The sequence below is a fragment of the Poromitra crassiceps genome, assembly GCF_964638095.1.
Source record: "Poromitra crassiceps genome assembly, chromosome: 10".
NCBI classification, from domain to species: Eukaryota; Metazoa; Chordata; class Actinopteri; order Beryciformes; family Melamphaidae; genus Poromitra; species Poromitra crassiceps.
In genome coordinates this window covers 6,135,910-6,147,174 of record NC_139631.1, presented here as the reverse complement: position 1 = coordinate 6,147,174, position 11,265 = coordinate 6,135,910, and the positions used below count along the sequence as shown (strand labels likewise).

Genomic DNA, 11,265 nt, shown 5'->3' with positions numbered 1-11,265 from the left:
TCAGGATATAGCTGAGAAATAACATACGTGCTCAGCATCTCTTCTCTAATAATAAAGTTGAAAATGAAACCTGAGGAAGTCGTACTTTCTGTTTGGGTGGTCTGTGGAGACCTCTCGCAGTCCCAGATGCATTGTGGGAAACTCCACAGGATACTCATGCAACATTGGAGCCTTGCCCTTTAGACTCAGATGACCTTGAGATACTGGCGTTGGTACTGACCGGATGACTTTACATTCACAATCCAACAATAACAGTTTGTCACAAATTGTCAGTGTGTCCTGGTGTTGAGAGGTAACATGAGTGTAACACGGGAACTTCCAGCAACACTTACAGTATTGAGAACAAATATTTATAGTGAAACCAATGCATTTAAATAATAATTTTAATCATAGACAAATGAGAGCTCAGGAGGTAGTGTGGGTCCTCCACTAATCACTTTGGATAAAAGAGATCGGTGGTTCGATCCCCGCCTCCTCCAGTTTGCATGTCGAAGTGTCCTTGGGAAAGATACTCAACCCCAAATTGCTCCCGATGGTGTGTCACATAGCCCCAATCCGGTTTCCCACCCGCAAACACCAGCCAATCGTGCCTGTATGGACACCCAACCAACCCGGTAAGGTAAGACGGGGGTGCGAACCTGTGACCCTCGTGTTGGTACTCAGGGAATACCACTACACTACCCGGACGCCCATTTGTGGATCATTATTGAGTCCAATTTCACTTGTCGAATTCCACCAGAGAGCATCCAGCAAGGTCAAGAGGCATGGTGAGGCGAGGGAACAGAAATTAAACTGAACACTAAAACCAAAACAAGAAGCACAATTTGACACGTCAAGAAGGAATACTAAAGGGGAAGTAAAGAAATGCAAAAAAGAAAGAAAGCCAAAACAAAACATATTTGCTTCTACAGAAATGATTGAGAGAGAGATGTGACAAAGACCACAGAGCCAAGTCCAAGATTGGATAAGGTTTCAAAGTTTCAAAAGGATTTTAATCTGCACAGCAGCAGTACAACAGACGCGTTTCAACCTGTGGCTTTCCTCAGTGTTAAATGAGAGAATGGGTGTGACGTGACCCCATATATAAGGAGGCGAAACCAGGGAATGCATCCAGCTGGCACAGATCAATAATTAGGCAATCAGAATACATATAATTACAAAGAATTAAATATCATCATATGGAGATGGCACATAAGAACCAGTAACCCGAAAAAGCCAGAAGAAGCAGCCAACATAAATAAAATCTACATATGAAATAGAAATAAATATACATTTTGAGCGGGTATGGTAGTAAAGACCACAGAGCCACCAGGTCGCTCCCAATGTAAACACATCTGCCATTATTACTAGCAGGCATGTAACACATTTCCAGAAAGAAAGGCTCACATACCTTTACAATCTATTCTCATTTAAATACATTATTATCCTCATCTTCCTGGTTTCAGTGGGGGAAAAAAGTATTTTTTTGGGTTGTTTTTGAGTTGTAAAAGATTTTTGTTTGTTTGTTAAAAACATGTCACAGATTTTGGGTGTTGAACTTAAAAAGTCTGGAATTTATATATTGTATTTTCAGTCATCCTGACGCAGAGAATGTGCTCATGTGGCCTTTCTGTTTAAAGAAAAGTGGTTAAAATCAGTACCAAGCTTTATTTATAAAAGAAATTCTTGACAGTATACTTTTTGGAAATGTTCACACATGCTTATGAAAACATATTCTTATCTTAATTTGGTGGATGCTTCTGTCTAAGCACCTACAGTAGGCTACATGATTTTTTACGTGGGCGACCCCCATGGGATTCAAACCCTCAACTCTGATAGTGCCCCCCATTAAACAACACAGGCTCATATGAAGAAACCACTTTGACCCCACAGTCACAGCAAATACAAACACAACACATTCAAAACGACATTCCCCCTGTCCCTGAATTCACTAGCATGAAGACACACAGATACACTATGTCGCTACATGTATGAAGTGATGATTCCCAAAGATCTAACAAGCTGCTTCTGCTCTTGCTTGAAGTGTGGTCCTCCCTCAGCCATGCAGCTTCCTCCAGAGAGTCCACTCCATCTCTGTTTTCAATCTGCCCTTCTCCTGTAAGCAAGGAATTCAGAAGAGAGGACAGTGGTTAGCTACAAAACTACAACTTCAAGTGGAGACAGAGCTGGATTATGAGCAAAAGCAGCAACACTCAACACTCTTAAGCAGGGAAACTAGAGATGGTTGAAGGTGGTTTATCATTAAAGGATTTGGACAAAGAAATTCCATACTAGGCTAAAAAGTTGTTTAGAGTTCAACAAATGGGGATTCATTTGAATTAATACCTCCTTTACTGCTTCGCTCCTCTGGTCTTCTGCCAATCAGCGACGAGAAGTCGCACCCATCTGCTGTAGCCGGGGTGTGGGACGCACAGTCTCTGTCCACCCTTTGTAACGATCCTGTAGAAGACAGAGAATTGAGACAAAGCTGCAGTACAGAGCTGGGTGGAAAGTATACTACTCTTACTCCTAAGAGTGAGGAACGTGTGAATCGTCTTGTGAATGTTGGATGCGGGGTTGCGACTTACTGGGTGGCGCTGATGTCACATCCTTCGCCAGCTGTCTGAATGGTGAAGGACTTAACTTTGTTGCGAGGAAACGGCTTGTGAGTGATCTCCAGACAGCTGCAGTCAACAAAGGGGGGTGAAGTGAGCTCCTCCGCTGCAGGAGGACAGAGAGACAAAGTGATCAGACACAGGGGACCGGTCACAAAATGTAGAGAGGAAAGGTAGGAAGGACAGACTGATTGAAGCAATCAGTGAAAATCTCTTATGCATGTCTAGTGGGAGATCAGATCCACAGAAATTATCATCATTATGAAATATTTATTAATTTTTTATTTATTTCTCTACACAGGCACTGCCTCATGAAGACCCATTTTACAAGAAATCCTCTTGAGAGTCACTTGCACTTCCTCAACAGTTCAGAACCTGGAGGCCAAATACCTCTGCGCTTAGAATAAACACTTTGGAACAGATTCTAGTCTTTAACGTTCATCGGGTTGAGAAAATTCTGTAACTATTGGGCTTTTATGAAACCCTTTCAAAGCTGCATCAAGCTGACATCAACCTATGTTCTTCTTAGTTTACATTTTTGAGATCGAAGTTGAGCGACGAGAGTTTGCACCCATCTGCTCTGGCTGGGGTGGGGGGCACACAGTTTCGCTCCACCTTCTGTAATGAGCCTGTAAAGGTAGAAGACAGAGAATTGAGACAAAGCTGCAGTACAGAGCTGGGTGGAAAGTATACTACTCTTACTCTTAGGAGTGAGGAACGTGTGAATCGTCTTGTGAATGTTGGATGCGGGGTTGTAACTTACACGGAGGCGCTGATGTCACATCCTTCGCCAGCTGTCTGAATGGTGATGGACTCAACTAGTTTGCGAAAAAACCGCCAGTTATCATTGACGTTCTGACAGCATCCAGGACCGACCTCCGCTGCAGGAGGACAGAGAGACAAAGTGATCAGACACAGGGGACCGGTCACAAAACGTAGAGAGGAAAGGTAGGAAGGACAGACTGATCGGGGCAATCAGTGAAAATCTCTTATGCATGTCTAGTGGGAGGTCAGATCCACACAAATTCTCATCATTATGAAATATATATATATACTGTATATATTTCTCTACACAGGCACTGCCTCATGAAGACCCATTTGACAAGAAATTCTCTTGAGAGTCACTTGCACTTGCTCAACAGTTCAGAACCTGGAGGCCAAATACCTCTGAGCTTAGAATAAACATTTTGGAACAGATTCTAGTCTTGAATGTTCATCTATGGGTTGAGAAGATTCTGTAACTTTTGGGCTTTTATGGAACCCTTTCAAAGCTGCATCAAGCTGACATCAACCTATGTTCTTCTTAGTTTACATTTGTGAGATAAAAGTTTTTCACCTGACAGTGATGATGTGCACACGAGACAAGCTGATTTCTAACATGCAGTTATATCTCATGTATATGCACCATGCTTCTTTTTCATATTTTACTAGTGTTTGCTAGTGTTGGTTGTGCAATGCATGTCAGTTCACATAAGGTGTGTGTGTGTGTGTGTGTGTGTGTGTGTGTGTGTGTGTGTGTGTGTGTGTGTGTGTGCGTGTGCGTGTGCGTGTGCGTGTGCGTGTGCGTGTGCGTGCGTGCGTGCGTGCGGATGCGTGCGTGCAAGCTTGTGTGCGTGTGTGTGTGTGTGTGTGTGTGTGTGTGCGTGCGTGCGTGCATGCGTGTGTGGTGTGTGTGTGTGTGTGTGTTACCTGCTGCAAACCCGATGCAGATGACTGCCAGCAAAAGGAGAAGTGGTGCCACTCGAGATGCCATGCTTGTTGTCTTGGAGCTTTGTCTGGGCTGCTTGCTTCTTTCTGTGAGGCTCTGCAGGAGAGTGAAGATGCTGTGAGATGTTCTGTGAGGTTCTTCAGGAGAGTGAAGTTGCTGTGAGATGTTCTGTGAGGCTCTGCAGGAGAGTGAAGTTGCTGTGAGACGGACGCTGCTCTGCAGGTAATTTATAGCAAACAGGTGTGAAAGCTGTTATGTCTCTCAGGTAAACCAAACCCACCTACAAGTACCTGCAGGAGAGTGAAGTTGCTGTGAGATGAACACTGTGCTGCAGGTATTATTTATACCAAACAGGTGTGAAAGTGAAAGGGTTTCTAAGTTTCACTCTTACTGCAAACAGGTGAAAGTTGTTATCTCTCTCCCGTAAACCAAACCCACCTACTTGCAGGCCAATTACCTTTTCATCCACCTTTCTTTTCTCTTTTTTCCCAACAGCTCCTGACAGCTGGGTTAAATGCCAAGACTGTGAAAGCAGCCGTGATGAACAAGTTCAAACCTCTTCCACAATTGGATCAGTTCAGTGTGTGTGTGTGTGTGTGTGTGTGTGTGTGTGCGTGCGTGCGTGCGTGCGTGCGTGCGTGCGTGTGTGTGTGGGGCAAAATACACTACCTACTACTTGGAAACACAAGCGCCAACCAAAACAAACCAAATAAATGGGGAAATGAAACTGAACACTGAAACAAAAACAAGCAGCACACAAAAATGACACGTCAAGAAGGAATAGTAAAGAGGAACTAAACAAATGCAGAAAAGAAAGAAAGAAAGCCAAAACAAAACATGTGTGCGTCTTAAGCCCCAAACGCATTGGGAGCGTTTGGGGCTTAAGAGATCAACATGGGGAGAGACAGAGATGATGGAGCGAAAGACCACAGAGCCTCCAGGTCGCCCCCTACTGTAAACACATCTGCCATTGCAGTAGGCCTACTAGCAGGCATGTAACACATCTCCAGAAATAAAGGCTCACATACCTTTACAATCTATTCTCATTTAAATAAATTATTATCCTCATCTTCCTGGTTTCAGGGGAGAGTTTGGGTCACATGGTGAACTTTTCCATTTGCAATGTTTGTAGATATTGAGCGTCCTAAAAGTATTTTGAGTTGTAAAATATTTGTCTTTGTTAAATCATGTCACAGATTTTGGGTATTGAGCTTAAAAAGTCTGGAATTTATATATTGTATTTTCAGTCATCCTGATACCTGTGCAGAGAATATGTGCTCATGTGACGTTTCAGTTGAAAGAAAAAGACCGCTTTAAGTGGTTACAAATGAGTACCAAGCTTTATTTATAAAAGACATTCTTGACAATACTTTTTGTAAATGTTCACACATGCTTATCAACATTTTTGTAAATGTTATAACTGAAAACATGTTCATAGCTTAATTTGGCGGATGCTTCTGTCGAAGCACCTACAGTACACAAGTTTTAATGGGTGACACCCACAAACCCCCAACTCTGATAGTGCCACCCAATAAACAACACAGGCTCATATGAAGAAACCACTTTGACCCCACAGTCACAACAGATAAAAACACAACACATTCAAAACGACATTCCCCCTGTCCCTGAATTCACTAGCATGAAGACACACAGATATACACTATGTACAGTATGAAGTGATGATCCCCAAAGCTCCAACAAGCTGCTTCTGCTCTTGGTTGAAGTGTGGTCCTCCCTCAGCCATGCAGCTTCCTCCAGAGAGTCCACTCCATCTCTGTTTTCAATCTGCCCTTCTCCTGTAAGCAAGGAATTCAGAAGAGAGGAGAGTGGTTAGCTACAAAACTACAACTTCAAGCGGAGACAGAGCTGGATTGTGAGCAAAAGCAGCAACACTCAACACTCTTAAAGGACCACTCCGCCCATTTTCAACCAGCTTTGTATCATTAGAACATCAGTAGTATATCAGAAAACTGTAAACTGTTTTGAAGTCTGTCATTTAATTTGACAGTTATTGAGTGTTAAAGTGTGGACCAGTGACATCACTGGTCCACACTAACTCAAATTAATAACTCATTAACTCAAATCAACTCTCAATAACTGTCAAACTATTCATCATTCATCTAGTTTGACAGTTATTGAGAGTTGATTTGAGTTAATGAGTTATTAATTTGAGTCAAAATTAAATGACAGACTTCAAAACCGTTTACAGTTTTCTGATATACTACTGATGTTCTAATGATACAAAGCTGGTTGAAAATGGGCGGAGTGTTCCTTTAAAGGATTCGGAAGAAGAAATTCCATACTAGGCTAAAAAGTTGTTTAGAGTTCAACAAATGGGGATTAATTTGAATTTATCTTTAATACCTTCTTTACTGCTTCGGTGCTTCTAAGCGGTCTTCTGCAGATGAGCGACGAGATTTCGCACCCATTTGCTCTGGCTGGGGAGGGGGACGCACAGTTTCAGTCCACCCTTTGAGGTTAGCCTGTAAAGGTAGAAGACAGAGAATTGAGACAAAGCTGCAGTACAGAGCTGGGTGGAAAGTACTACTCTTACTCTTAGGAGTGAGGAACGTGTGAATCGTCTTGTGAATGTTGGATGCGGGGTTGTAACTTACACGGTGGCACTGATGTCACATCCGACACCAGCTCTCTGAATGGTGATGGACTCAACTAGTTTGCGAGGAAACGGCTTGTTAGTGACCTCCAGACAGCAGTCAACAGCGACCTCCGCTGCAGGAGGACAGAGAGACAAAGTGATCAGGAGATCGCGGTCACAAAAGGTAGAGAGGACAGGTAGGAAGACTGATGGGTGCAAATCAGTGAACATCTCTTATGCATGTCTCGTGAGAGGTCAGATCCACACAAATTCTCATCATCATGAAATATTTGCATTCTCTACACAGGCACTGCCTCATGAAGACCCATTTTACAAGAAATCCTCTTGAGAGTCACTTGCACTTCCTCAACAGTTCAGAACCTGGAGGCCAAAGACCTCTGAGCTTAGAATAAGCACTTTGGAACAGTTTCTAGTCTTGAACGTTCATCTATTGGTTGAGAAAACGTTTAGGCTTATGAAACTCTTTCAAAGCTGCATCAAGCTGACATCAACCTATGTTCTTCTTAGTTTACATTTGTGAGATAAAAGTTTTTCACCTGACAGTGATGATGTGCACACGAGACAAGCTGATTTCTAACATGCAGTTATATCCAATGTATATGCACCATGCTTCTTTTTCATATTTTACTAGTGTTTGCTAGTGTTGGCTGTGCAATGCATGTCAGTTTACATACTGTAAGGTGTGTGTGTGTGTGTGTGTGTGTGTGTGTGTGTGTGTGTGTGTGTGTGTGTGTGTGTGTGTGTGTGTGTGTGTGTGTGTCTGTGTGTGTGTGTGTGTGTGTGTGTGTGTGTGTGTGTGTGTGTGTGTGTGTGTGTGTGTGTGTGTTTGTGTGTGCGTGTGTGCGTGCGTGCGTGTGTTACCTGCTGCAAACCCGATGCAGATGACTGCCAGCAGAAGGAGAAGTGGTGCCACTCGAGATGCCATGCTTCTTGTCTTGGAGCTTTGTCTGGGCTGCTTGCTTCTTTCTGTGAGGCTCTTCAGGAGAGTGAAGATGCTGTGAGATGTTCTGTGAGGCTCTTCAGGAGAGTGAAGTTGCTGTGAGATGTTCTGTGAGGCTCTTCAGGAGAGTGAAGTTGCTGTGAGATGTTCTGTGAGGCTCTGCAGGAGAGTGAAGATGCTGTGAGATGTTCTGTGAGGCTCTTCAGGAGAGTGAAGTTGCTGGGAGATGTTCTGTGAGGCTCTTCAGGAGAGTGAAGTTGCTGTGAGATGTTCTGTGAGGCTCTTCAGGAGAGTGAAGTTGCTGTGAGATGGACACTGTGCTGCAGGTATTATTTATACCAAACAGGTGTGAAAGTGAAAGGGTTTCTAAGTTTCACTCTTACTGCAAACAGGTGAAAGTTGTTATCTCTCTCCCGTAAACCAAACCCACCTACTTGCAGGCCAATTACCTTTTCATCCCACCTTCCTTTTCTCTTCCCTCCCAACCACACCCCCTGACACCTTCTGTCTGTCGTTCAAGATCTATTCCCCTGAGGCAATCTGCATGTACTTTCTCCTTTCCCGCTACCTGCTTCTCCTGGCACCTTCAAACAGAAATACCATACTTCCACACATGCATGATGTACCAAACTGTGGAGTCATTGACTTACATGACTTCGGTCCGGTTTCTTCTGGGGTGAAGAGTCGGACATCTGATGAGATCAGCCTGCCGCCGCGTCTATGATGTTAGGACCATCATCTTTACCTCTCCACAGTTCTCCACCACGTTCCTTTAGGACACATTCTATTTCCTTTTGCATCTGGTGTCCACCGTAAAGCCATTCGCTCCTAACTGTCGGTGCTCTCAGAATTATATGTCCGATGTATTTCCATCCCCTCGTCCGTATCTGTGTGCTGACCTTTTCTATGCCGGCAAACCTGTGAACTTATTCATTGCTCATTTGTACTGGCCAGTATATCTTTAGAATCCTTTTTACAAATACATCAAGATGATGTTCATCAGCTTCCACATCTCGCATCCATATAAGAGTCCTGAGATGACATCTGACTGATTGAGACAACATCGAGAGCCATGCACAGCTGCGGGAGAGGCAGCGTGGATCAGACACCATGTGACATGTGCATGGAGGAAGCTCCATCACTTTGGAGATGGGAGACACTGACTGGTCAATATCAAATCTTTCATAACGGCCCCCTATGTCAACCTATAACCCCAGTCACTATGTCAACCTATAACCCCAGTCACTATGTCAACCTATAACCCCAGTCAGAAGCTTTCAAGCTTTTGGTTTGTGAGGTCAATCTGAAGTGTGATGAGCTCCATGGTCCTGGTCTGAGGTTTTGTGTGTGTGTATGTGTGTGTGTGTGTGAGTGTGTGTGTGTGTGTGTGTGTGTGTGTGTGTGTGTGTGTGTGTGTGTGTGTCTGTCTGTGAGTGTGTGTGTGTGTGTGTGTGTGTGTGTGTGTGTGTGTGTGTGTGTGTGTGTGTGTGTGTGTGTGTGTGTGTGTGTGTGTCTGTGAGTGTGTGTGTGTGTGTGTGTGTGTGTGTGTGTGTGTGTGTGTGTGTGTGTGTGTGTGTGTGTGTGTGTGTGTGTGTGTGTGTGTGTGTGGGTGTGTGTGGGTGTGTGTGTGTGTGTGTGTGTGTGTGTGTGTGTGTGTGTGTGTGTATGTCTGTGTGTATGTGTGCTGTACCACAAACTGAAGGACATGTAGAAAAGAGAAACATCCCTGTAGTCATATCAAATCATAGCACAGTGTGAAATAAAGGTTTGGGTTTCCGAGTAAAGAACTCCCCGCTGTGATCTGATCTGATCTGTGATCTGATCTGATCTTTATCTTAATCTTTTCCCACATTTGTCCAAATAATCATGTGGTCGGGGGAATTCTGCTTGTATGCAATCGGTAGCATCGTGCTGGCAGTGCTGAGGTATCTGTGTGTGTGTGTGTGTGTGTGTGTGTGTGTGTGTGTGCGGGCGTTCGTGTGTATGTGTGTGTGTGCACGCGCACTGCATGTGTAACCTGCCTTGTGTTGATGGCACTTGCAGCAACTCATGTTAGGGGCTTGCCCAGGAGTGGAGTGGGATTCGATCCGCTGACCTCCCGCTTCCAAAGCGCACACGCTAACCACTCTGCCGAGAGAGCTATAAAGCTCCCTTGGCAGAGTTCGTTGCTTAACGGGCCTTAATATACTGGGGAGTGAGTTTAACCAATAACGCACTCGCTACCACTCGGTACTCATGAGGACTCTCAGTCATTCACTTACACATGCATGCATACAGTATACCCTATGTGTCAGTTACGTTATGGTCCGTGTGTTTTTGTGTGTAAGCCTATGTCAAGTCAAGTCAAGTCAAGTTGATTTGTATAGCCCTAATTCACAAGCATGTCCCAGAGGGCTTCACAGAAAATATGTCTAGCTAATTCTAGCTGACACAACAGTAGCAAATTACAGTAGTAATGATAATACATTGAACAATTGATAGAGAAATATAGAAAATATAGAAATATAGGAGAGAGCGGAGGAGAGAGCAGGAGAAGGGGGGGAGAGAGCAGGGGGAATGTGAGAGAGGAGAGAGCAGGAAAGTGATGAGGTGGGGAGGGAATGGGAAATGTTGGGGAGTATAGGAGTGTCAGTTGAGTTATAGTCTCGCTGGCCAGCCTCCTCTCCCTTCCGTCCGAGGAGTCTGCAGGTCTCCATAGCGGGATTGCGATGGAAAATAGTTTTCAACAATCCAACTTGCCGTTTTCAGCATGTAGCAATGAGCTAACGTGTAGGTTTCTGCCATTAGCTTGCTAGCTATAGCGTTGTTGTTTTCACTGAGGCGGCAGGGCACTATTTACAACGACACACAGGGAGGCGGGAGAGGAAGCCGCTCTGATTGACATGGTCGGAGCCAGGGGCGGTTTTAGCATCAGAGCTTTGGGTGGGCTCAGCCCACCCAAAGGTCATGGACCGCTGAACCCCTAGGGGGGTCCGGGGGCATGCCCCCCCGGAAGAAAATTTTGTACAGTTTCAAGTAAAAATGGATCAAACTGGCGCACTTTGAGATCAAAATGAAGAGACTAGATCTATGAAGAACTACACACATCAATATCTTCTTTACCGTTCTGTGGTTTTACAGCAATGAAAAAATAATTGTTTCCCTATATATACTATATATATTCTGCATACAGGTTACTATATGGTAGAATTATGCTTGCATAAATAATACCAAAATCACTTCAGGGGAATTTCAAGTAAAGCAACATTTTGCTTTGTAGGCAAAACAAAAGTAAAATTAAATCAAAAGGGAACTTCCTAACTTATTGGCTGGAATAATATTCCGACAAGATAATAATATACTGTAAGCACTAAAGCAGGAGTTTGCAGTCAACTAGTTGAAATTAATATGTGGCAGTATTTGTGGG

General features: G+C 44.0%; 2 protein-coding genes across 2 annotated transcripts; both read right to left on the bottom strand.

Annotated features, from left to right (window-relative positions):
- Positions 1-1,632: 1,632 nt before the first annotated feature.
- Positions 1,633-4,627, bottom strand: LOC310783933 (uncharacterized protein). The gene is made up of 6 exons (XM_083644866.1): positions 4,284-4,627; positions 3,358-3,475; positions 3,129-3,223; positions 2,568-2,700; positions 2,326-2,439; positions 1,633-2,095 (listed from the first exon to the last, which is right to left on the bottom strand). The coding sequence occupies exons 1-5, from the start codon at positions 4,345-4,347 to the stop codon at positions 2,331-2,333; spliced, it is 519 nt and encodes a 172-aa protein (XP_083500992.1). The 5' UTR covers positions 4,348-4,627; the 3' UTR covers positions 1,633-2,095; positions 2,326-2,330.
- A 1,005-nt stretch (positions 4,628-5,632) lies between these two features.
- On the bottom strand, positions 5,633-8,154 carry LOC310783536 (C-C motif chemokine 19-like). Its single transcript, XM_083644419.1, has 4 exons — positions 7,781-8,154; positions 6,918-7,032; positions 6,667-6,785; positions 5,633-6,098 (listed from the first exon to the last, which is right to left on the bottom strand). Exons 1-3 carry the CDS (start codon positions 7,842-7,844, stop codon positions 6,689-6,691), a joined length of 276 nt encoding a protein of 91 aa, XP_083500545.1. The 5' UTR covers positions 7,845-8,154; the 3' UTR covers positions 5,633-6,098; positions 6,667-6,688.
- Positions 8,155-11,265: the final 3,111 nt, after the last annotated feature.

Coding starts and splice junctions, on each gene's coding strand:
- LOC310783933 (XM_083644866.1), bottom strand. CDS start 4,347: ATGGCATCTCGAGTGGCACCACTTCTCCTTTTGCTGGCAGTCATCTGC. Junction 3,476..4,283: donor CTGCATCGGGTTTGCAGCAG/GTAACACACACA, acceptor GTCCTCCTGCAG/CGGAGGTCGGTCCTGGATGC. Junction 2,701..3,128: donor TCAACTTCGATCTCAAAAAT/GTAAACTAAGAA, acceptor GTCCTCCTGCAG/CGGAGGAGCTCACTTCACCC.
- LOC310783536 (XM_083644419.1), bottom strand. CDS start 7,844: ATGGCATCTCGAGTGGCACCACTTCTCCTTCTGCTGGCAGTCATCTGC. Junction 7,033..7,780: donor CTGCATCGGGTTTGCAGCAG/GTAACACACGCA, acceptor GTCCTCCTGCAG/CGGAGGTCGCTGTTGACTGC. Junction 6,786..6,917: donor TGTGACATCAGTGCCACCGT/GTAAGTTACAAC, acceptor CTACCTTTACAG/GCTAACCTCAAAGGGTGGAC.